Source organism: Hetaerina americana, unplaced genomic scaffold, assembly GCF_022747635.1.
Source record: "Hetaerina americana unplaced genomic scaffold, ioHetAmer1.1.p SCAF_103, whole genome shotgun sequence".
Taxonomy (NCBI): domain Eukaryota; kingdom Metazoa; phylum Arthropoda; class Insecta; order Odonata; family Calopterygidae; genus Hetaerina; species Hetaerina americana.
The window spans coordinates 515,853-543,745 of NW_027286104.1; the positions used below are offsets into that span (position 1 = coordinate 515,853).

At 37.3% G+C, this 27,893-nt stretch overlaps 1 protein-coding gene across 1 annotated transcript; it reads left to right on the top strand.

Annotated features, from left to right (window-relative positions):
- The first annotated feature begins 220 nt into the window (after positions 1-220).
- On the top strand, positions 221-27,252 carry LOC139700507 (ras-related protein Rab-37-like). The gene is made up of 8 exons (XM_071599064.1): positions 221-311; positions 2,953-4,008; positions 6,759-6,994; positions 7,717-7,827; positions 9,710-9,818; positions 18,301-18,411; positions 19,847-19,991; positions 24,409-27,252. Exons 2-8 carry the CDS (start codon positions 3,846-3,848, stop codon positions 24,575-24,577), a joined length of 1,044 nt encoding a protein of 347 aa, XP_071455165.1. The 5' UTR covers positions 221-311; positions 2,953-3,845; the 3' UTR covers positions 24,578-27,252.
- Positions 27,253-27,893: the final 641 nt, after the last annotated feature.

Sequence of the window (27,893 nt, forward strand, 5' to 3'; positions counted from 1 at the left end):
CTCCCCGCCCTGCCCCCCATCCCCTTCCAACCCCCTCACCCTCGTTCAGCCGACATCCCTTGCCATTGATTCCTGCGCGCAGGGCCTCCAGGAGTAATGACGTCACGGCACTCGCTCGGTTTATCGCGTCCTGAGAGCGGCGGGGGGGAGGGGGCAAGGGGAGGGGGCGAGAGAGAGAGAAAGGGGGCGAACTGTGTCGTCGTCTCGAGCACACAGGGCGCGGCGGCGACGTCCTCTCCGCGTTGTGTCCTCAGGAGCCGAGCGAGTCGTGACCAGCGGTCGCCGTCGTGATTCACAACCTCAGAAAACTGGTAAGACAGAGATAGTACCAGAATCTCGCAACCCCCATCTCTTGCCCAAAGTCCCGCATGACCCCCGCACCAGCGAATTGCATGCTCTTCGTGTGCCCTTCGATTTTGTTGCCCCCGTCCCGAGCGCTCCCGTGCGCATGCTTGGTTGCTGGTCAGCATTCTGTTCGCCTTGATGTCGACGCGAAGATCTTCCCGTCCTTTGGGTGCCTCCTCCGCTCTCTCCCTTTGCCAAACGCCCGTTGATGCCTCCTTCACACCGTTAGAAATAGAAACAAATGAAGGTTGGCTGTCGGGGGGAGGGGGGTCGAGGGAGGGGATTAGTATTTACAGCGGAGGAGTCGCATTCAACGCGTGTTATAGATTTGCATTGTTTACCAAAATTAACTGCTACGCTAGAGAAGCCGCCTACCGTTTTTATAAATTAATCTCTAAGTACGGAATGAACCACTGGCGTACCCATCATCATCAATTTTATTAAATTCTAAATTTATTATTGGTAACAGCTGAAATATTTCAGTAACAATACATAACAATAACAATGTAACTTAACAATAACTTAATATAATTTTCCACAAACATATGTATGTATGCTGTATATATAAGTTACGTGAACAGAAGCATGTAGAGAACTGTCATAGCTCTCTGTATACCTGTATATATATATATATATATATATATATATATATATATATATATAGGTATATGTATTTATAAAGCGTTTATCTTTCAATTTATTTCGGGAAGTTTTAAATGAGCGGAACCTCGTATATGCACATCCATATTGACTCATCAAAACGGCCTTTGGCTAAAAAATTTCGCAACTTTCCAACGAAAAATAATGAATAGAGGAAGTTTCCTTCTATTCACTCTTTCTCACCGCTAAGCCGCTAATTAATTCTCTTTTGCAGGAAATATTTCTGTGCATTTATATTTTTTCCTATTCGCCAACATGTTTCCATGTGAAATGGCTCAGAAATAGGAGAAAATTTTGGCTTATACTTTGGTTTTTCGACTCAAAAATGGAATGGGCCATAGATTCACTATCTCGACCTCCACCTCAGTATTTGCGAAGTAAGAATCGTAAAATATTTTGACCATGGGCCTTACTTAGAAGGTTAGCCAACAATAATAAACTAATTGTACATAAAAGGTGGTTTGATCGGAATTTGATGATCCAGCCAACCCTTCAAAATCCAAAGACAATAAAATCCAATGCACCAACCAATCAACGACCTATTTTGATTTGATCTTTTGGCTGTACTTTTTCTTGGCACGTTTCTGAATGTTGAATACAAGAATAGAGAATACGAATCCCAATACGTTACCATGAATGAAATGCTTTACCTTATACCATTCATTATATATCGTTAATGTTTTCCAGAGTTAGCGTCATAAAGTATACATATATAATATATATATAATATATATATTATATATATATATTATATATATGTGGGTGTGTATACCAATATATATATATATATATATATATATATATATATATATATATATATATATATATATCCTTCAATGGTTGGATGGCTTCAACATTGTTACGTGATTGGTAAATATTAATGGGTAACATATGAAATGAGGTCTACAAATAACCAAGGTCTTTTAGCATAAACAGTATTTAAGGAAAATGTTCATACTGTGTAGTATCTTCTAGTGAAAAAACCTTGTCTGGGGCTCCCGACGAACGAGGTGGGTTCACGGGCGAGGGAGAGGGGTAGGTGCCTTTTCAAATCCCGTTGCCCCAGTTTCTCGAACCCTGGGCTCGTAGTATACTGCCAGTCGTGTGCACCAAACCAATGCCAATCGCTTCCTCTTCTCATCCGGAAATCTTTATTCGCTGATTCCAAGTTAACACATTTACAATGGGTTTTTAATGGTCCATACGTCCTGATCATTGCAAGCCACGCGAAATGCAGTTCGTCGATGCATTTTAAGCATCGCTCGAAAGTAATATTCGGTGGGTAGGTATTCCATTTTGTATCCCTTCGACCGGGTAGTCTATCCTTCATAGTGTCTTCGCTTAATTACCGTTCCTGATACCAGGGCAGTATCCTTTAAATTATCCCCAATCCCCAAAAAGGTTTCGCGATAATCAAGATGCTTGATATGGTATAATTAGTTGGGAGTGGCGACCCGGGTTTACTTCCAACATTTTCTGATTTTCATTCTCGTTTTCTGATTTCATTGATTTTATCAACACTGGCAAATTTTTGACTAATTGATCTTTCGATTTCCCCTCTTACAGTTTAAATTTTCCTCCCATTCAGATCGCTTACGACGTCCATTCAACAAAAATACTCGCGAAATCTCTCGGGAAAATTTTAAATTTTAGCTGAATCACTTGAGTAATAGATTAGACTACCCTCCACAACTCCGAATTTTTTCCGCTGTCTGTTCTCATTCCATCGGATGATTCCACTTTCGCGGATCCCCTTCCCGCTTTATCTCTCATCTCCCATTGATTACGAACGATGCTTAAAGAGCTACGTCGTTGGCATACGATTGGCTTTCAACTCGAAGCGCGACTGATGTAACCTCTACAATAGGAAGGTTAAACAATCAGAGGAGTTGAGTGTTGCGTCAAAATTTCCTCAAATTCATGGTGTGCTTTTGTTTTTACTTTCAGGTTATCAGCAAGCTAATGTCGCCTGCCTCCTGAAGACTGTGCTAATTGCTTCGGAGTCGAGTGTACATCACTCCCGCCAAACACACCCAGACAACATCATCCTCGCTTCGATATCTCCCGCACAAGCAGACAAATACGCACACGATCAAATATGAGCATGATTTCGCTTTAAGAGAGAGAAATTGAGGAGCCAGTTCGGTCAAATAACCTCGACTGACTACGGAAACGTCGGAATAAGGAAGAATACAAGTGAATTTGTCACACTAGATTTCAATATTAGTGTCAGTGGATAAAATCCGTCAGACTATTTTTCATCGTTCTTCTAATAGGTGAAAAACAAAGAGTCATGGCATCAGAAATGTATTACATTTAATGTACAAAGAGCTTATATGTAAAGTACTTTGTACATTAGGTGTTCAATTCGTTTCTATGCGTGCCATTTGATCGATTGTACCATAACGTTTCTTGAAAATTGTGCCTATATCTCAAAATAAATTCATGTCACATTAAGTCAACAAAATTAAGAATGATATAAATAGCACCGTTTCAAAACTCGTGTTCTTTGCAATATTTCGGTCCCCCGAAAACGTTTTTCCTACTTAAAATTGATAAAGAGCGATTGGATTAAATTAACTATTAGAGAGATCTAATTTGGACCAAATTTCAAAAAGTCTAGCAAATGAAAAGGAGTTTTGATCGCGTGGAGTCCAAACCAGAAATATACATAGCACACGGAAAATGGTTAGGAAATATGTTCATATCAAAAAGTATTATGAATCTCAAACATAACGCAATAAATCGAGTGTGTAGTGCTGAAACCTAAAACTTTTCGTGCGACGACACCCATCAGTGTTAGGAAGAAGAGGAAACAAGCGAAAACCACGAGACGTACCATGGCGATGGCCGTAGAAGACGTTTTGTCGGACGACGTGTTTGAGTCTCCGGAAGAAATCAGCTACGAGTCGCCGGAGCAGGGGAAGGAGGGCCAGGCGGGGCAAGGGCAGCAGCAACCCTGGGAGGCGGGCCAGAGAAAGAAAGTGCCAGTGTTCTCGGTCGGTAAGCATTCAACGGAGACACTTATCGGAAACCCGTAATTTCATGAGCGCCTGTTGGAATGAGGTGGTTAGGGTAAGAGGGTGGAAAAGCCTTGGATGAAGGGCCCACAATCTTATCGCGTAGAGTCAATACCCGCGGACCTGGATTCATGAGAATATTATACGAAAATACGGTTCGAAAAATCTTAAGAAGATGAGAGATGAAAGTGATACATTAGATAATAGTATAAATTGGATCTCACGAACCGTGAGGAGGTTTATCACGGTAGACATTCTTTTGCAGACCGCTCCGGCATTCGAGTCGACCTTTTTTTTACCTCCACAAGCGTATGAAAAATTCTAAATCGAACATATATTCCATTAATTTTTTAAATTCCATTTCAACACTGAAAAAAAGTCTCATCTTCTGCTGGCATAAAGCCAGAGCTTTAAAATGGCGATTTTGGATTTTTAGAAAATTTGATGATCTTGAGAAAGGATGATCTTTACAAAATTGTCGACTTCATCCTACCTCGAAGGTTCAATTTTCAAAGTTAATCAATCAGGTGACTTGAATTCTAGCCAATCGGAAGAGACCACTTTACCAGTAGTAGTACCTTCAAACAATCCATTAATATCGTAAAAACAACCGTAAATTTAGTGTGGATTGACTCGAGTTGTACCATTTGCATCAATATTTTGCTTGTGGTTTAAACCTTTATATATAATAAGTTAAATACAATGACCTTTATAAACGTGTCTGCTAGCAATAATAAAATAGAACACACAAAGCAAATATAATATTCTTTTCAAAAATAAAACTTGAATTTAAATGTTGTTGAACATGACTTTACACCAGCTCGCGAGTCCGGTATCATCCACTAAATTGCAGTGGACGCACTAATTTTGTCGCAAAGTTCGTATTTATCGGAAACGAACTTTAAGTTTTTAAAATTATAAATAAATGAAATATTGCCCGATGAGTTTCGGCAACTTCACCACTAATCAATTAATTAGTATTCATCATAATATGTTGCTTGTTTTATGCCGTATTTTACTGAAATAAAATTCCCCTGATGTTATTTCGATAAAATATTGTTTTCAAATAACTGAATTGTCAATTGGTATTAGGATGGTTGCAATACTTTAAGAAGTGTATTAGGATACTATGCTCAAAGGCACTTGAACGATTTGCATCTATGCCTGCTGGTTGAAGGCAGAAGGCGCATGGAAATATTAATGACGATACTGCTGCTCGCTATAACTCACCAGTATAGACTCGTCCCTTTATCGATTAATATTGCTCCAATTTTTTTCCTCCGGCTTGTCTCTCCGATAAATTCTATTTGGGATTGACAATTCTGAGAAGACAGCTTTGATTGATTTATACTCTCTATTTCAAAAATCTGCTACGCCAGTATACAAATAAATGCTTTATGTTGTTAAAGTAGGTTTATGCAACATAAAGGGGAGAGGTCATGCCAGAATGAGCCCTGACTTTGGCCTAATTGCATAATTCCAAGAATAATTTGGTATTCAAAAACTCATACTTGTGTGGGTATTCATTATATCAGGATTTCAAGAGGCGTCATCTGGGTTTGAACTTCGTAGACTTTGTCATACATTTATTTTAACCATCACATGGACTCGCCTGCACCCCAATAAAACGCTAGGCAACGACTTAACTTTCAATTTTGAATAAAGGCGATTTAAAACGAATATACTGTAGTAAAATTGGTGACATTTCTGCCACTCAGTGCTTAGTATAGAGTATGTAGGAACTCGTGATGATGTATACGTATTATTTCCCTTTTTTTACAATACTCGTAAAGTGAAAAAGAACCCCTCTGAAGAAATGTAAATATAATTTACAATCACAAAATTATGCTCGCATTAAAATACGCAGTGACTCCTGTCTTTTGATATTTTTCATTTTAAAAGAGGTATTTGCTAACGTTTCATGCTCATTGGTAATAATAAAAATGTTTAATAACGGACTATTGCTTTCTACCAAAATGACTATAAATAAAATAAAAAATAAATAAAATATAAATATATTTATAACACAAATTCATGTATAGGAACATAAATGTGGATGTGAAGTTAGTAATAAGAGACTTGGAATGCTCCGGTAACGTTATATCGGTCAGCCGATGACCGTCAACGGGGAGAGTATAGGGCTTGACAGGGAGAAGACATCAGTGCCGAAGCACTGTTCGATGTCAATTGAGTAATCAAGCTGGCGGAGGGGGGGAGGGAGGGAGGGAGAAGGGAGGTGTGGGGGAGGGGGGAGGGAGAGGTGGGAAGGGGGGGTGCATTGTTAGAAATGTCCGTTGGTGTATCCCGAATTTTCGCTTGTTTAAAATAAATGTTAACGATTGCCAGGAAAAACTCAAATCTACTCGTACCTCTTCGCAGACGACACAGCGATTGCCTCAACTTCCTTCAATCCAAACCATGCGGCAGATAACGTTCAAGAACACCTTGACCAAAAAAAAGACTGGATTTCAGACTGGAAACTCTCGATTAATCCATCCAAATGCGTTCTCGACAAGATCATCGAGAACTTTTTTCAGCCGCAAGTTACCGTACTATCAGTTATCAAACGTTTTTGGCATGTATTTTCTAACATGGTTTTGGTCACGGAATACTTTATAAAATATGCACAAAAATATACTGTGTTTAAGTACAGCAGTTATTAAATACGCGTGAAACGACAATATACTGGCACGTTGAGCTCTTCAGTGACGCACCTTTACTATTCTCTTACAGGGCTAAGGAGCATCTCAAAAGACTTCGAAGACGACTATGACGAAGATGAATCGGTGTTTGCGGAGCCGGAGGCGGAGAGGCTGTCCCCGGGGCGGAGTGAGGCGCTGGCCAACTTGGCCCCGTCGCCCACCGGATACAAAGGCTACCAGCCACCCGCAGATATTATACAGTTGCACGACACTGGCGTCTCCAACGGACACTCGTGGAGCCAACCACGGGAACGACCGGTGCATAAGGTGTGGTGCACAACTTAAGCCCGTTCATATATAAGCATTATTGCACTCGCATTTTTGAATTCCTGCGATTAGATATTAACGCGTTGAAGAAGGTGAGTGAACGCTTTGCCGCTTCATAAGCTTTCAATTATTGGGGGAGTAGGCCACCCGCTCCACTTGACCAACATAGAGGAGAATTACATACATGTACGGAAGGCATTCATTCCGCGGCCCCAGTATTTAAATTGATCAACCCCCATCGATCAATTAGCCAAGTAGTAAGTTACAAGCAAGCAGTTCTGATTTGGCAAAATAAGGAAATGATGAAAGTACATACCTGAAGTAGGCCTTAACTGTCAGTTTGAATAACCAATAATCATTCCACGCTCAGGAGCAACCACATATCAAACGGATGGACTCCATTGTTTCGTTATTATTGGTGATTCAATGGCTATGATTTTTTGATGCAAACAAAAATTAATTAAACTACTGATTGTGAGACGAAGGTATTCCCTCCCTGGCTAATAGTTCACTGCAGCAGGTCTATGGTGTTAACAATTGTTTTCGCAGTACAGGGTGATGCACATTGATTGAAATGTGATTCTTCCCTATGCTTCAGAACAGGGATATTATTATTATGACGGAGTGGTTGGATATTGAGTAAAATGTGCCCTCGTATTTCACATAAACAGACCGGACTCCTGACGGCGTGAGCGATCTCTAATAGTTCATTTCTTTTACAGACCATTCTTCTGGGTGACAGTGGAGTTGGAAAGACCTCACTTCTCGTACAATTCGATACTGGAAAATTCCAAACAGGAACTTTCTCAGCAACCGTCGGAATAGGATTCACTGTAAGTAAGTTTCCCTTTTGAAAAAAATAATCTTCTCGTAAACATTCTACATTTATAGCACAACCAGAACTTTTCCCCCAAAATGTAAAATAAAAGGCAATACAGCCAATCGAGCTGATTATGAACGGGTATACTATCGAGAAGGTCACATGTTTGAATGCTCTCAATGATTGCCTGTCGTTTTATATCAATTTTCCTTAAGGGTTGAACTAAAGAAAAAAGAAATAAGTACGTCACTCGACACGACATTAAAATTCTACAAATTGAAATTAGAATATAACAGGTAAATTACGCCATTCATGAAAAATTATTATAATTATAGTACGTATGATTACCTGGTCGCATACCGTCATAAATGAATTCAAACCTATCCTAAAACGTAGGCAAACAACTTTAATAATACGAAATTGCGTCGTATAAATACTAGGGGTAAAAGGAAATTTATGTACACGTATTGCCTTTTCACCGAGTTGCTATTACCTTTTTTGTACAACTCTCCCCGCACATTTAAGAGTTATGAAATTCAACTTTCCCGATAATATTCTAATTTTCAAGCAAAATTCATTAAAAATTGTCAGTCAAAAACAGTTCATTTGAAAGAAGCTATTTTCAGGACATACGTATACAAGATCTGTCCTAAAAATAAGTAGAATAAATTTGGAGAAAAACATTTATTGCAGATCAAAGTACAAATTGCTAACATTCCTCATAAGAGCACTCATATGTATCGACACTCCAATGCCAGTGCCACCGCCAGTTGTGGTATGCTTCCTGTATGGAATCAACAGGACCCTTGTTCACGCACTTCGTCATGGCCTACTTGACATAATCCAGTGGTTCAAAATGGTACTCAAAGGGGTTATACTTGGGTCGTACATAAACACCCATGTCTCGTCACCAATAACCACCTATTCTGAATAATGCGGGTCTCTTTCACCGTGGTCCAAGAGGTCCAAGACAAGATTGTCACATAAGTATTCTTCGGACAGCACCATGGGGACCATCTTGGCACACCTTTCTCATGACTATATCTTCTGTAAGAATGCAATGCACTGAGGTTTTCTGAATATTGCACTCTTCTGCTAACACCCTGACACTTGGGGGTCCATCAGAATTGAGCATGCCTCTCACTTTTTGCCCATTTTCATCGCAGTGTGTCAATGATGGATATCCAGGGCATTCCTCATCGTCAACCTCCACTCCACCCTCCCAGGACATCCTGTGTAAGCAGAAAACCATCACTTGGGACATTTTTCTATCTCCATAAGCATCCTTAACCAGGGTCATGTTCCCCAAACCCAATCTTCCAAGCTTAATGTGCTATTTTATCGCATATCATTGTTCCATGGAAAGTGGCATTGTGAATTTGTGGCGTGAACATCGAATAGGAGCCCAGTCTAGCAGCATTTCTTCCCCAAGATCTCCCATCACCTTTCCCACCTAAAATCAACCCACTTCCGCTATCTGCATTGGTGGCAAAAAATCATTCTACTCATTTTTGGGACAGACCTGTTTGTTATATGAGGTATTACATGTTATCATAATGTGCAAGCTCATTAAAAAATCGATATCCCGGTCATGTATACATTAAGTGAAGATTCGAATGACTACTGTAAGATAATATTTAACTATATAATGTTTTAGTTATAAAATTAAGTTGGGGCTAACAATAATTGCCAATTTGATATTTTAATGACTAATACTTCACCAGATATACTCGTGCTTGTATAGTATTGGTTTATACACAATATGCATTAACACATACTGTCATTCAGGCTTACAAACAATTAAACTGTTCTTATTCATTTAAACGAGCACAATGCTCCAACATATAGATTTCATAGTAGAGCAATAGAAAATTGATACAGATTCACTCTTACAGAATAAGGTGGTCACAGTGGATGGCAAAAGCATCAAATTACAAATATGGGACACAGCAGGCCAAGAGAGATTCCGCAGTGTTACGCATGCATACTACCGAGATGCACACGGTGAGTGATAATTTCACTTAAATCTTTTGTCTGGAATCCAAATACTACAGTATTCAGCTCTCTCTTTTCTCATCTCAAACTCTACCATTTGATATTTAAAATTGACAATAATATTAATTTTAAAATTGTGTAAAATGTATTTCAATTATTACATGAATTGCTTTAAAGTATAACCATATTTAATGTAAAAAATGCCATTATTATTTTCTTCCAAATCCTTCCCCTGACTCAAAAATGACATATGTTCAGCAATAAAATCACAAGAAGTTATTTTTAATGTAACCCATTTGTTTATCACCACACAAAATGCTTATTTTAGTGTGAAATACAAAGCCTGAGTAAAATTAAGCCACAGTCTTCAACAAAAAAGTTCTTCATTGGCTAGAGCTCACCTGATATTAATTGCTACAGTTGGTGGGATTCATACTTAGTATATGAGGAGACCCTTCCCTGTGCTACCAATTGCTCTCTGAAATGTCCTGGTTGCCAGAAAATCACACAGGTTGGGTTTTTCTTGAGATCTTTGGTGGGACCAAATACATTCAAACCCATAATGCAAAAAAATATTAAGCTTCCTCGCCACAGCCTGACCCTCCCGACAGTACCACAATACAGAGCCAATGATGTGAGGAAAACATGGCGATTGGCATTGTCTTACATAAATTTTACTCAAATCAATGGATTTAACCATCTTAAATAGTTTATATGTTCTGATAAAATTAAGTCACTGAAAAATTAAATATGAATTAGATGTTACCAGACCTAGTTTATGATAAAATCTTAAATTCAGTTAAATTGCTCAATTACAATAACGAGTTCCATGAATTACCCATGTGCGTATATGCAGAATAAACAAGGGACATTGTATAGAAAACAAGAAGAGGAGACCCAATATAATCTCTGTTTGAGTTAATGTAACCCACCATTTACATGACCATAGTTAGTCTTTTAATTATTTTCAGCTCTGAAAAATCAAGTCAGCGGCAATTTAGCATTATTGTGTCCATGACTTTGATTCATCTGAAAAAATAAATTAAAGGAAAACCTATCATACTTATCAGAAAAGTCATTCCTAGGAATAAATAATTACTAGATATTGATGGACAGGATAAATTGAGCTTATTAAAGTCTCTTTTAGACTGATTATATTTAATAATATTTTCTTCAGCCGTGAATGGTTTTTTACACCACTGTGAAAGTAAAAAGGGGTGGGAACATTGAGATTGGTTTGGTGATTTTAGTACAAAGCTAATCCCTCACCAGTGATCAGACGCACATTCATAATATTGGAACAATCACATTTACACAGGGGTGTTTTCTGAATAGGTTTACATGGAAATTAATCCTATTGTATTTGGGAACTTACAAACACACGCACAGGCACACCTGGTTACCTCCAAATGGTTCACGGGGAGTTTTTCTCGAATTAAGAAGAGACCCAATAGGTTTGCAAAGAAATTAATTCAGATGCCAGGGACCAACTTCGGAGGAATAATATATCCATTAGTATTTCTCCAATTATGGAGCCTCCCAAAACACCTCCATAACTTATCACTAACTGGTAATATGATTGAACTATAACTTAAGTATTTATGTAAGTTCAATTCTTTTAAATTATGGTGGAATATGTAGGTATTGTCCTTGTCTTCATTTGGTTAAATAATTGACCCATGGCATGAGATTGGCTTTCCTGCAAATATCATCTGGTAATTTTTGCTAGGTTTTATTGTCTCTGTTGTTAATGGCCATATTTTCTCTCACACCTGGTGACAGCCAAGAAGTTTAACCCTTTTTGTTTGAACACTGTTAATGAAGCTTTAAGATAGGAAAGAATATCCTTCAGTTTCAAGTAATGCTACTATATTAATCACAAAACCTGCCCTTTGACCCAATGTCAAGAAGCTGTCAATATTCCTTAACTATTAAAAAATTAATCAAGAAAGATTTTTTCAAATCCTCTCAGGAAGTCAAAGCAAGACACATACTTCTTCTATTATTTATGTATATATGTATATATATATATATATATATATATATATATATATATATATATATATATATATATATATATATATATATATATATATATATATATATATATATATATATATATATATATATAATTGGCTGACACAACATAACACAAATAGAAAAGAATAGACACATATAAAAGAACACTTACACGGTAAATTGTTCGAGCTTTCGGCCCTCTCAGAGTCTCTCTTGAAGAAGGCCCCTGAGAGGGCCGAAAGCTCGAACAATTTACCGTGTAAGTGTTCTTTTATATGTGTCTATTCTTTTCTATTTGTGTTATGTTGTGTCAGCCAATTATTGTGCCGCTCGTATGAGTTTTTCCGTACACTCGTTATATATATATATATATATATATAAACCATAAACACCGTAATCAACCCAAAGGTTGGTTTAGTAGGTGATGGTAGAGTTCACCCAGTACTAAGCCGTATACAGCGTGTGAAAATTCACACATCAGGGTAGGGGGGCCAGTTCCTTTCCCTGTGCTGGTTATAGTTTCCCAGGAAGATCTGGCACCCGAAAAATCACTTTAGCTTGGGTGGAGCTGCAGGTGCCCAGAGTGCCTTGCCCGGGAAATGAACCCGGGAGCCTCCGGTCAGTAGTCCATTTTATATAATAATATATAAATATAATTTTTTAGGTTCCAGATCTTCCTGGGAAACCATAACCGGCGCAGGGAAAGGAACTGGCCCCCCTACCCTGATTTGTGATTTTCACACACCATCGGGCTTAGTACTGGGTGAACTCAACCATCACCTACCAAATCGACCTTCTAGTTGATTACTGTGTTAATGGTTTTTTTATTTATAAATTTATTTATTTTTAAACATATAAAACTTGTGCTGGCATTACATATTATAAATCCTGGCCTATATCTCATATACATTTCTCTCATTATAGTGAAGCTTTGCATTACCTTCATGGTGAAAATTATCATTTCTTTCACATTACCTGCATGTTTAATGTCCAAACTCACACTTAGCAATTTCTATGCACTTCCCTCAAACTTCCTGCGCATGTATTTTTGCTAAGGTTATCCTTGCGACACTTATACCTCACATTCATTCAGTAATGTATGCACGAAAATTGTCAGCCTAAATTTTTAATAAATATGGAGTCCACAGTAATTTTGTGGCAATTATCTAATTAACCTGCTTTTAGGCTCTGAATTTTCTGTTGGGTTTTTTATATCTTTTTGTCTCACAAACTCTTCTTATCCATATTACGCACAGTTCTCATCTCTTTTTAATTAAACTAGCATAATGTTTTAAAAATGAAGTCTTCCAAGTATTTTTTGACCTTTACAGGATCTTTTTTAGGTAATTAATGACTTTCTTATCTGTTCTGTGATATTTGTCATCATTTTCGGTTAAAATCTACGGACGATTCTTCTTCATTGATGCTCCTGTACATGAATCACCTTTTTCCTATCTCTGAAATTTCTAAATATCATTGCAATGTTCTTCCCATTTCTTTACTTCATTCATTTAGTGCCTCACTTAGCCAATAATTTATTTCTTTATATATTCTTCTCCTCAACAATTGGACAAAAAAGTCCAATTGCTTCTCCCTTCTTCTCTCCTACTACTCATCTTTTCATTACATTGTTTCCTGATGACTTTTGTATTAATTGTAATCATTTTTTGTACATTTCTTCTTACTTCTTTAGAGTGTAGGTACAGTTCTATGACTTTTTCTGAAAAGTTATCGAAAAACATTTTTGATTGAAAAGCAAATTCCTCCAAATATATGCCTAGATGGCAATTATATCAGATTGTTAGTTATAAAACTAGCACTGGAAAAAAAAATATATATATATACAACAAAAACGTAAATCGTGGTAGTTACACCATTTATAACTCAAGAACGGCTGTACTGATTTTAATGTATCGTTTTTTCGATATGACTCATTCCAGAATAGCAGAGTAAACATTTAAATATCGTAAAAGTATCGCATCGTAAAATATCGTTTCGTGAAATATATTATCGTATAATATCGTATCGTATCGTCGAATTTGATTATACATGGTTTTTTTGGAATCGTCTCAGCCGAGAATAGCAGGATAGGCAATAAAATATCATAAAAGTATCGAATTGTAAAATCGTATCGAATCATCGATTTTATTGATTTTTGTTTTTTTGGATTCGTCTGAGCCCAGAATATCAGAATAACCTTAACAATATCAAGGAAGCAAAGTTACGTGTTTCTTGGTCGTCCTGATGTGCGTTCCACTGATGCTCTTAGCCGTAGCTATACAGTTCATCCGAAGAATGCTTTTGCAGGTGAATTTTCTAGGACCAACATCATTCTGATCACTACGCACTGTTAATGGTACGGTGTACCCAACATTTTGCGCTGCATGTCAAGAACTCAATTTGCTTGAAAAAGATACTAATTGGGACACGACAATGGCTGAAGCAACTATTTCTGCATCTCCAAGTCAGATACGCATATTATTTGCTATCATCCTGTCGACATGCTTCCCATTCAATCCACTTGACCTGTGGAGCCAATACTAGGCTAACATATCAGAAGACATTTTACATCGAATTCGTGCAAGTTCAAGAAATCTCGATATTGAGGTAAATGAGGAGATGTACAGCCAGGCTTTCCTGTTGATTGAAGGCATCTGTTACCTCATGTGCGGCAGTTAATTAGCGAAGTTAGGACTGCCAGCGCCAGGTCGTGTGATGAAGGAAGCGTTTGAAAGAGAATTGGAACGTGAATGTGAATATGACCGACATGAATCAGACTAATTAGTTCAAGCGAATGTACCCCTGCTGAACCCCCAACCGAAGGAAGTATATGATACATTTATGAAGGCAATTGATGATGGAAATGGTAGCTTATTTTTCCTGGATATCCCTGGTGGAACTGATAAAACATTCCGCTTATCATTGCTTTTGAACACTATTCGTGCGAAATCGGACTTTGCGGTAGCAGTTGCTTCCTCTGGCATAGTGGCCACATTGTTGGGAGGAAGCCGTACGGCTCATTAAAGTTGCCGTTAAACCTTCAACATTCTGAACAAGTGACATGTAACATTTTGAAACAGTCCGCAATGGTCAAAATTTATTAGCATCTAAAACCATCATATGGGACGAATGCACGATGGCGCACAAACGCACATTGGAAGCACTTGACCGGACATTGAATGATCTGCGCAATAACTTGAGATGCTTTGGTGGCGCAATGATTTTCCTGTCTGGCGATTTCCGCCAAATACTGCCATTCATTCCAAGATCGACTGCTGCTGATGAAATAAACGCTCGCCTCAAATCATCAAAACTGCGGCGCAATGGGAAGAAACTGACAACAAATATGAGAGTTTCATTGCTGAACGATGCATCTACTGATGTCGACTATAGGTAATCGCCGTGTTCCTGTCGACGAATCGAACGGATTGATTTTATTTCTGAATGAATGATTAATGGAAGAATGTAAACACAGAGTTAGGCAAAATGAAGTACTAAGAGTTAAACAATAAATTGAGGCAGGCAACAAATAAAGCAAAAGAAACATGGTGGAAGACAGTGCTAGGATATGGAAAGTCTGCAGGGGAATGGTGTAAATCGGTGAGCTGTACAGCAAAGTTAAATCTTTATCGGGAAGTAAGAAAGGAAGATCTATGCTAACAGTTAGAGATAAGACGGGTAAGGTAATAGTTGACGCAGGAAAGATCCAAGAGAGATGGAAGGAGTATATAGAAGAACTGTATAGTAAAGAACTTAGACCGACAAAGTGAGGCATAGAAAAGGAACATGACGTAGAGGAAGATAGCTTAGGTCTAGGCATACTAGACAATGAGATAGAAAGGGCATTAAGGGAGATGAAACTAAATAAGGCCATGGGGGTGGATAACATTCCCGCGGAACTTTTAAAACGCTTAGGAAAATGTGGGAGGAAGAGGCTATATGGGCTTATTTGTAGTATTTATGAGGAAGGAATCTGACCGGAAGACTGTGAGATAAGTTTTAGTTCCTATTCCAAAAAAGGCAAAGACCACGTCATGTCAGGACTACAGGACAATAAGTTTGATATCCCACGCAGCTCAAGATGTTCTTAGGATAATCAACAAAAGGATAGAGAGTAGGGCAAATGATTACTTAGCGAATGATCAGTTTGGGTTTATGAAGGGGAGAGGTATGCGTGATGCCATTGCAGTAATGAGATTATTAATTGAGAGGAATATAGAACACAACCAGGAGGTATTTGCCTGTTTCATAGATTTTGAAAAAGTGTTTGATAGAGTGAATTGAGAAAAACTAATGACTATATTGCAGGAAATAGGAATAGATTGGAGGAAAAGGAGGCTAATCCACAACCTTTACATGTCTCAGGCTTCTCAGACACGAGTGGGGAATGGGAAGGCCGGATGGGCAGTGTTAGGAAGAGGTGTAAGGCAAGGTTGCCCATTATCACCATTGCTGTTCAACCTGTATGCAGAGGAAATGATTAAAGAGGCATGGGAAGAACTGGAATTAGGAATGAAGTCGGCGGGGATTTCATTAAATGAGTTGGGTTTGCTGATGACCAAGCTTTAGTTTGTCAGTCAGCTAAGGGGCTGCAAGCATTGCTGAATGAATTGGAAATTCAGTGCGACAGGTATGGGATGAGAATCAATATTAATAAAACTAAGGTTATACGATTTTCTAGAAAGAAAAAGGCCAGGATGAACATTAAAATAGCAGGGCAAAAACTAGATCAAGTAGAAGTTTACTTATCTCGGAAGTGTTTTGGACCAACATGGTCAAAGAAGTAGGGATGTAAGGAAAAGAATTGCGCTAAGCAAAGAGGCTTTCACAAGGAGGAGGGAGTTGATGGCAGGGACTTTGAGTAAGGATATTAAGAAAAGACTCGTAAAAACTTTGATATGGAGCATAGCTATGTACGGCACGGAAACATGGTCATTGAAGCAGGAGGATAGACGTAGATTGGAGGATTTTGAAATATGGGTTTGGAGAAGAATGGAGAAGGTGAAATGGATAGAGAAGAAAACAAATGAGGAAGTACTTGGTATGGTGGGCGAAGAGAGGGGTTTGTTGGGAGAAATCCTATGGAGGCAGGAAAAGTGGATGAAGGGGGTATTGACCATCAGTGGGATGTTGAAGACTGTAATAGATGGGAAAATGTTAGGCTAACAGGGAAAGGGAAGGAACAGGATGTTGGACGGGATGAAGAGAGGAAGAAAGTACTCAGAGATGAAGAGGGACCTGATTTAGAGTAGGATAATTGATGTTGTGTTTTGTTAGGAATCATAATATATTTATTTAGTAGCTGTTTTCATCCAAAAACCTACCTTAACCGGTAGATTACCTATAATAATAGGTAATCTACCGGTTATATATATATATGGTTATATATATATATATATTGTATCTGTAAATATTGGAATGCAGGAAATCAAACTGGAAATTATCTCCTGTGAGATGGTGCATTGATTTCACTGTCCTCGTGTGAATCTAATTCAGCCTCTCTCACTTTATCTCTAATAATAGAGTCTCTCCCATTTTAAAAAACTCTACACCATAATTTCCGTTACTTTGTGTCACTTTCTACCCTAGGCAATTATTCAGTCTCTTCTGGTACTGTACAATGATAAGTGCATGTGTGTGTACTTATTGTGCCTCATGTGGTGGTGCCTTTTCTGAAATTAAAAGAAAAGCTTCCAAATACCATGCGACTCCTTACACTGATATGGGTGCTCCAGTTTTTACAGCCACATGCCTCAACTCTCACACTGCCTCCATTGGCGTCACCATTGGCCATTCAACCCTTACCATCGATCCTTAAGAGCCTACCAATCCCTTTGGCAAGTATGCATTATAGTGTAATAATATTGAAGATTTTTATTTGATGCACAAAGATGTGTAGGATATTAAAGTGAGCCCTGAAGAAACAGCACTTTTGCTTGTTTAATTGTATCTTTTGCATGGACATTTTGATCTATTATTTGCCATTTGCTATCATCAACCTTGGAAAAACGCACTGTAATGTTTATAAAAATATGAAGTCAGCCATTCACTTCTTCAGCACTCCTCATTAAAACAGTTAATTAATATATTTAGAATGAAACAAATTTTATTTCCTTGCTTATTTCAAAAACACAAATATATTTTCATCATTTAAATATGGTACACATTTATTCACATGGACTCCTTACCTTTTCATATTTCTGACAAATTAATAGTATGCTTAATTCATCCCATGCAAAAAGTGAGGCATCTAATTGCTATAGTAAACCTCAATTCTAATTTATGTCTGTGTTATAAAAATTAACATTACTATCACTTAGGTAATGTGAATAACATCCGGATTATAACATAAACATTCAAGAGAGAGCAATCGTATTTGACCACTAAGACTAATTAAAACTAAAAATATTCTGACATTAAACCATAAGGGTATACTCATTAAGGGATTGATAATTATGTATATTTGTTTCAGCTCTACTGCTGCTCTACGATGTTACAAATAAAACAAGTTTTGATAACATAAGGGCTTGGCTGGGTGAAATACGTGAATATGCCAGTGATGATGTGGCCATCATGCTTATAGGTGAGGTGATTCCTGCTGTGCCAGATAAGACTTCATAATGTGGTCAAATATACTTAAGTTGATTTTGTGAATGCATTAATTCTTTCACTATCATTTTCCTGTATTTTACTTCCATAATGAATGCTATTTAACTATGACAAATGTCAACTTAAGCTATATATGTTCAAAAAACACAAAAACTTGCCCCTTCCCACTGACTTATGTTTCCCAAATGATAAAAAGGAAAATGGTTGCCCCTATTACTGAGATTGATCTCCCTACTTTTGACGATATTTCATGCTATGTAAGCATTTGAATTATATGCTACTTCCATAGTGTACCTTCTAGTTACAAGACCTATTATGGAACCATGTGGTATTAAGGAAAAGTGAATTTACTCTAATAAGTATCATTCAAAATTCTGCCTATAACTAGTCAAACATAGTCACTCCAGAGAATACTGGAAACACTAGATGAGGTTTCAGATGATAGTAAATAGATCTCCCATTAGCCAAATGCATGGATTTTGCTGGGACAGTGATGATGATGGTCAGATTCAATGACCAAATCGCTATGGTAGCTTTTAGCTTTTAGCCCAAGGGTACCAGTATTCACCTGGTACCGCTGACCATGCATCAATTTGTGCGAACCCTTGATGCCCATGGGGGCTCAATCCATTTACCAACAAAAAGTGGAACAAAAATAATTCCAGATATTCCTATTCAACTTGTTTCATAAATGTACTTCTTAGGCATTTTCTTGCCAACACATAGCAAGAACAGCCTGGGTAAGCTGAACTACCAAATCCATTCTCTGACTTATTTAAAACATCCAAGGAAAAAGTCACCTCTAACTAACAAAAACAATAACATACTTTTGGAAGGACATTTCTTATATAAAATAAAACTGATTATCCATCTATGCACATTGACTGATAAATAATGGGCAAGGACTCATGAGAGGGGGATATCTCTCCAGATCCCAGTTCAACATGGGATATGCCATTATTTGGCTGCAAAGCTTCCTGAAAACCACCAAGTAAAATGGGGAAATATCTCCTCATCCCTTATATAAGTGATTTTGAGTTGAGTGCATATGTGTAACTTTCTCTCTCTCCTCACCAAAACCAATAGCAGTGGGTGGGATAGAAAGCTGATCCATTACAAATTTAGCTAAGCACATCAGCAAGTTCTATATATTTTCAGCATATTTAACTATTCCATTACCTTTGAGTATTCATCCAATTAAGTAACCACATGACTTCATAATGATTTCATGCCATATGTTTTCATGAAACAAAAAGTTTCCCTAGCAGTTTTGCTGAAGAACACTTCAGCAAAGAAACTTTTCTTAGGAACACTTCAGATTTTAGTCTTAGGAATTACTTTTTAATAGCTTTGCTTTCTTTAATAACAAAGAGGTGTCTTAGCTCAATATGCACTTTCCACCATTTCAGGGAACAAGTCAGATTGCAGTTCAGAGGAACGAGCAGTATCAGGTGAGAACGGCAGCAGAGTGGCCAGCGAATATGGAGTGCCTTTTGTGGAGACCTCTGCTAAAACAGGGCATAACGTTGACGCTGCCTTCATGTCTGTGGCAAGGCAAGTCATTAACAGTATCAATTTATTTTCCTCACTTCTCCCTATGCACACCAAAATATATATATATATATATATATATATATATATATATATATATAGATATTTAAATATATATATTTAAATATATATATATATATATATATATATATATATATATATATAGATATTTAAATATATATATTTAAATATATATATATATATATATATATATATATATATATATATATATATATATACATATATATAATATATATATATATATACACACACATTCAAGCACGAATTCCTGCCAAACGGCAAACATATACTCATTTATATAGAAAGAGATATAAGGAAAAGGGATAAGAGCACACATAAAGGACGAACACAGGAGAGGTGGGGAAGGTGGAATCAAGCAGATCACGAATGCAAAAATATTTCCTGGTCCAAAAAAATTCCGGTCTAGGAAATATTTTTGCATTCGTGATCTGCTTGATTCCGCCTTCCCCACCTCTCCTGTGTTCGTCCTTTTTGTGTGTTCCTATCCCTTTTCCTTATATCTGTTTCTATATAAAGCTGTCAAATAAATATTTAGTGACTCCTAACAACACACAAAATCCAGCATACTACTCTACATCTGGTCTCTCTTCATCTCTGAGTAATTTCTTCCTCCCTTCATCACGTCCAACATTCCTACCCTGTTCCTTCCCTTTCCTCTTTTGCCTAACATTCTCCCCTCTATCACAGTCTTCAACATCCCACTGCCGGTTAATACCGCCTTCATCCACTTTTCCTGCCTCCATAGGATTTCTCTCAACAAACCCCTGTCCTCGCCCACCATACCAAGTACTTCCTCATTTGTTTTCTTCTCTGTCCATTTCACCTTCTCCATTCTTCTCCACACCCACATTTCAAAAGCCTCCAGTCTACATCTATCCTCCTGCTTCAATGACCACGTTTCCGCACTGTACATAGCTACGCTCTATATCAAAGTTTTTACGAGTCTTTTCTTAACATCCTTACTCAACGTCCCTCTCATCAACTCCCTCCTTCTTGTGAAAGCCCCTTTGCCCAGCGCAATTCTTCTCCTTACGTCCCTACTACTTGACCGGTTTGGTCCAAAGCACTACCGAGATACGTAAACTGTTCTATCTGCTCTAGTTTTGCCCTCCTATTTTAACATTTAGCTTAACCTTTTTCTTTCTAGAAAATCGCATAACCTTTGTTTTATTAATATTGATTCTCATCCCATACCCATTGCACTGCATTTCCAATTCAACAAAGCAATGCTTGCCACCCCTTGGATGGCTGACGAACTAAAGCTTGGTCATCAGCAAACGTAACTGATTTTACGAATTCCCCGCCCACTTTCATTCCTACCTCCAGTTCTTCCCATGCCTGTTTAATCATTTCCTTTACATACAGGTTGAACAGCAATGGTGATAATGGGCCACCCTGCCTTACACCTCTTCTTAACACTGCCCAACCAGACTCCTCATTCCCAACTCGCACCTGAGAAGTTTGAGACATACAGGTTGCGGATTAGCCTTTTTTCCCTCTAACCTATTCCTGTTTTCTGCAATATACTCATTAGTTTTTCCCAATTCACTCTTTTCTTACTTTAACATGCAAATATGTCCAGATTGTATTCTATATTTATATAGATCATCCCCTAAGTAATCATTTGCCCTACTCTCTATCCTTTTGTTTATGATCCTGAGAACAACTTTAGCTGTGTGGGATATCAAACTTATCGTCCTGTAGTCTTCACATGATGTAGCCTTTACCTTTTTTGGAATAGGAACTAAAACTTATCTCACAGTCTTCCGGTCAGATTCCGTCCTCATAAATACTACGGGTCAGCCCATATAGCCTCTTCCTCCCACATTTTCCTAAGCATTTCAAAAGTTCCACAGGAATGTTATCTACCCCCACGGCCTTGTTTAGTTTCATCTCCCTTAATGCCCTTTCTATCTCATTGTCTAGTATGCCTGGACCTAAGCTGTCTTCCTCTACGTCATGATCCTCTTCTATGTCTAACTTTGTTGGTCTAAGTTCTTTACTATACAGTTCTTCTATATACTCCTTCCATCTCTCTTGGATCTTTCCTGTTTCAAGTACTACCTTACCCGTCTTATCTCTAACTGTTAGCATAGATCTCTCTTTCTTACTTCCCGATAAAGATTTAACTTTGCTGTACAGCCCACTGATTTCACCCTTCCTCTGCAGACTTTCCATATCCTCGCACTGCGTCTTCCATCATGCTTCTCTTGCTTTTTTTGTTGTCCGCCTCAATTTAATGTTTAATTTCTTTGTACTTCATTTTGCCTAACTCTGTATTTACATTCTTCCATTTTCTCTGCTCATCCATCTTTGTAATTATCTCATCCGTGATCCATGGTTTCCTAGTCCTTTTCGCATTAACGGTTCCAATAGTGCCTTTTGCCGATTTCGATAACCCTTTCTTGATACATTCCCATTTTTCTTCGATGGTACTTAGCTCTTTGCCATCATCCATGATTTCCTCTACAGCCTGTCGGTACTTCTTCTTTTTCAATTCATTTATTTCTTCTACATTCCATTTTCTAACTCGCCACCCCTGCCTTATCTTTTTGAAACGGACGCTACATTTCATAACAACTAAATTGTGGTCTGAGTCCGCATCCGCTCCTGGGAAGCTGTGCGAATTTATCACACTGTTCCTAAACCTGTGTCTAACCAGGATATAATCTAGCTGATACCATTCTGAGTCACCTTGCATTTTCCATGTATACCTGCGTCTTTTGTGGTGTCTAAACCAAGTGTTGGTGATGACTAAACCCTGTCTCCTGCAGAACTCAACTGCTTTCTCCCCACGGTCATTCCTCGTGCCTAAACCGTAGTCCCCGACCTCGTCACCATCTCTTCCTTTGCCTACCATCGCATTCCAATCCCCCATCACTATCAAATGTTTCCCTGCAGGAACACACGCGATTATGTCCTCTAATTGATCGTATATCCTATTGGCTCCTTCTTCCTTATGGTTGCTCAGTGGCATGCATACCTGAATATAACCAAGTTCGTCGGTTCTGCTTTTATCTCTACTAGTAATAATCTATCTATTACTTGCTCTATGTTGACTAACCTTCTTCCTACCTCTTCATTTAATACTATGGCAACTCCTCATTGGCTCTCGTCCCCACCGCTGCATATTATTCTATACTGATCACTCTAGTAATCCCCGCTATCCTTCCATCTCACCTCGCATAGACCTAAAATATCTATATTTCCCCTTTCCATCTCTCGCTTAACATTCTCCAATTTCCCTGTCCTCATCATTGTCCTAATATTCCACGTTCCAATTCTAACTACTTTGGTCTTCTTCTCCTGCGTCTTCTGTCCTGCTGCTGCCGGTTTTCCCTTGCATGGGTTTCGTGGGATGACGACCGCGGAAGCCTTGCCTCCCCCGCTGCTGGGTACGACACACGGCCGATTGGGCCGAGCCCCGTAGTTACCAGGACTCAAAATCTCTGTTTTGTCCATCATGTAAATCTTTGGAATGATAATTGAGGTGGTTTCCCATTGCCTTCCTTAATAGTGTTTTTAACGTGACACCATCACTTATTGGTCGCCCCACTGGGGTCAGATGCCATTGCAGCCGCCTCACTGAGGAACAGATGCTGGATGGACTACCTTTTGTCTGGCTCCTAACCTTTGACCTATCGGGCATGGGTGACCCTACCAGGAGCAATTATTATTACTCCCACCAGCACAGCTCTCGGGGTCATCGGAACGCACAAGCCCTTCCACCACGTCAAGGTTGTAGTCCGGGGAGGGGATATATATGTATATATATATATATATATGTATATGTATATATATAAATGTGTATATATATGTGTATATATACGTATATATGTGTGTGTGTATATATATATATATATATATATATATATATATATATATATATATATATATATATATATATATATATATATATATATATATATATATATATATACACATATATACACACATATACACACACACACACATGCATGAGTACCATATGTACATAATGTACATATTTAAAAGCATCATCTCTTAAGGTTACACTACATGGATTTATACGTTCACTGTTAAGAAAGATAATCAAGCAACGATAACCCATTGCATCAACATAATGTGCAAAAATTATTTCGGAGTAATGTAGATGTAAGCCCCATATTTCTGAAGGCTATTAAGTAATAGTATAATTTTACACCTAAAAAAGTCCAATAGTCTACTATGACTATTTTACAGGAGTGGACCAAAAGCAGACAGTAGAAAATCTTACATACTTTCATTTGAAAAGCATTATAATTTTATGCATTATGCTGAACCAAAATAAACATGATAAAAAATTGCCTTAGATATTATTTATTCACACCAATCAGTTACCATGCCTATTGTATTTCAGGAGATTGTGTGACCTTGACGATAGTATGAAAAGCCATGAAGAAGGACCAGTTGGGCCTTCAGTCAGCCACCCCAATGGCATTTCTGGGGAATCTAATCCACCATTCAGCCTGCAAGATTATGTAAGGGAGCAAGCTGCGAGAGGATCCTGTGCTGCCTGCAATGCGTGAATCTTAACTGACAGCCCTAAAGTCTCAGCCCAAGATGGCCTCCTCCAAGGCGACCAGTGCTTAATGAATTGGCGCTTGCTTTGAAAAATGTTCAATCATGCCAGAGTGAAACTTCTCTCTCAGTCATTGAGTCTGGTATGCAAGTTGAGAAGCTTTGATGCAAGCCATGAAGCGCTATGATGGGACACTCACTAAACTATAAAAGAAACCATGAATGTCTCCAGTCTGTGCATCCAGCATGACCACTAAATGATATCCTAAAACATTTGTTAAGGTTTGTTTACAAATTTTCAGCTGTACAATCGTTGTGACATTTGCATAACAGTGCAAGTTTTGAGGAAACATTGCATTCTATGGTCTCATTTATCCCCAAACAATCCTTCATTCCTTAGGCCTTCTCAGCTTATAAAATCATCATATTCTTCATACATCAAAATTATAAACACATTTGACTTTAAAATGCCTGGTCACAAAAAGTAACTTTTTTGTGATCAAACCTGACTCATGATATAGTCCGTGAATCAATCATGATATAACATCCTCCATGCCAAACCATTCTACCACATTTCAAAGAGGTAAAATTAAATAAAATGCAAGTAGGTATTTCATTCAAACCAAATACATATTTGATGGACAATTTCAATCGTTTATGAGTGGCATCTTTTTCTTAAATGTGAAATGATCCAACCATTTTTTTGAAAAAATAATATCAACTGTCCCAATACTGCATGAAACAGCCACAGAAACCACTGGATATCACATTGATTGGAATGAATATGAGAAGAAATTCCATTTTTATTTCTAAAATGGCTGCATAAACGATGAATTACATAGTGCATCTCATTAGCATGGCTTAGGCAAATCTGACACTATACACGTCTCACTTTCAACTCCACATGTTTCTTTTCCCTGGAAAACTGTGTATCAGCATCATAATTTAGAGGCATTCATGGTATGTGAGTGGAAGAAACTTAAATACTTCAAAGATCCTGGTATACTTGGCTTGTGCATCAGTTTACTCACTTGAATTTTAATATATTTTTCCTCAATTTTCTCCAGAGAAGTTTAACAAGAATCCCCATCATACCTTGAGGAGTGCACACTATGTTAGCTTCTCTGGACCAACCTCAGGTGGAATGAAAATTTGCTTAGGTCATGTGTGTGCCAATAGTCTTGATAGCATTGACAAGTGTGCTTGTAGTATACCAATTCCTGATGTCTACAAAAATTCTATGACAGACCAATAATCATTTTTAACATATTCTCCCAAAGGTTCAACACCATCATTATAATAACAACCAGCGACTTGTTCAATTGTCTTCCAACGCACTACAAATACACAAGTCAGTATTCCTATATCAACAAGGACAAAAAACTTGCTAAGAGTTTGAAAGCAATATCTTTAGGACTTTTTCTTAAAAACTATAAATACATGTTCTCAAAATTTAGAGTTACATGCTGGGTTGTCAATTATTAAAGAGCTACCTGAAACATTTGTACTATTTGAATGCATAATAGGAACTAAGAGGGCATTCTCCTGAATTGTATGACCTCTTGAAATGTGAAATTATTTATGATTCATACAAAAATGATGAAGATACTCACCTGATACACTTACATAATTCAATACATTTATATATACTAAAATGGAATTGAATAGCCAACAGGGAATACACACATATATATTTGATGAGGCACATAATATGGTTGTACCATTTTTCAAAATGAATAAAGTATTATTATTAATGCATAAATAAAAATGTCTTAAAAGTAGTGATATTAACTAGCTCAATATGTTCTGCCTTTTCCATTGAGAAGCCTCATATTAAGTCCCTTCACTTGGATATCATAATATTCATACTTTAAATTAAGCACAAAATATAGCCATCATCACCATAATCATCCGGACTTAGACCATTACAAATTAATAATATCAATGACCTACATTTTACACTGTTTATTAAATGCAATTTCAGGCCTTGAAGTCAATGAAATAATAATGGTATCCTTTAATAAATAATTGTATTTTTTACATTTATTTTTGCATCATTCATCTCAAAGAAAGTGAACAGGGATTTAAAATTCATTACATATCCTAATGGCATTATAGCTTCCAAAAAATTCAAAGCTAAAATGCATATCAAGCCATGAACACAAAGAATGCTGGTGAGGTAGGTCATCACAACATAACATCACTTTTAACTTAACATTTTTATGCAATCATAGAAATTTTATTGACAAAAATAATTCAATGGTTTTATTCTATGAATTTCTCTCATTTCAATCCATGTAAAATCATTTACATTTTTATTTTAATATGTATTTTATAGTGAACATAGTGATTCTTGTCTCCTTAAAGGTCCCACGCCATGATTTTAAAGTTTCACAAAATAAATTAACCTTCATCAAGTCATAACTTTTATCTGGTTAAATATGCACTGCTTAATCAGATGGAAATATCATTTCCCTAAAATCAATTATTTTCTTCCTTTTACAACTATCAAAAAAATAATATTAAAGATGGCTAAGATTTCAGGGCCTATGAAAAGCAAGGCAAGGACGAAAACCATCATTCCACAATTTAAATATTAACTTCTTAATACTTACATATTTTCAGCATCAATTTTACCATACATTTATCTTAATTATTCTAATTGAAGTTGATCACATCATGATTCATTAATTAAACAGGGTATTTTATGTGCATGATAGCAATAGTACAATAATTTTTTAACAATTACATAAATCACATAGATAATTCATTAAAATGGCACTCATGGGTACTTATTTATTCAAGAGTACAAAATTCAATCATAGATTTTGTAGCGCAATTAAAGAAAAACTGTCTCTCAAAATTTGATTCTCAATATCTGGCTATGAAAATCAACTTCCTTTGTAGTATAACTGGCTTACCTTCAGTCTAAATATATTTCATCAAGACAGTCAAATTAAACAATCTTTTGACAATTACCAATTTGATATTTTTTCTCATGCGCAAATATTTACTCCTTTAATATCAATAACCTTTCCTCATATGAAAGCTTAAAATCATTTCATTGTCTAATAGCTCTCATTTAAAAATGGAGTATAGCTCGCTAATTGTCTTCGGGCAACCAATGGCACATTAATATTAGTCATAAGATGTCATTTGTTGACTACCCCATTAAATAGGAACCAGAAAACAATGGAGGCAATTTCAAAAGTTATTTTCTTTCTATGTCATAAGTCTATCCATGACCAAAACACATGTTTAACTTGCATGCTTTTACAATGTTGAATCATGAAAAATATCCCTTTGTGTACTGTTACTTGCACA

Coding starts and splice junctions, on each gene's coding strand:
- LOC139700507 (XM_071599064.1), top strand. CDS start 3,846: ATGGCGATGGCCGTAGAAGACGTTTTGTCGGACGACGTGTTTGAGTCT. Junction 18,412..19,846: donor TGTGGCCATCATGCTTATAG/GTGAGGTGATTC, acceptor CCACCATTTCAG/GGAACAAGTCAGATTGCAGT. Junction 19,992..24,408: donor GCCTTCATGTCTGTGGCAAG/GCAAGTCATTAA, acceptor ATTGTATTTCAG/GAGATTGTGTGACCTTGACG.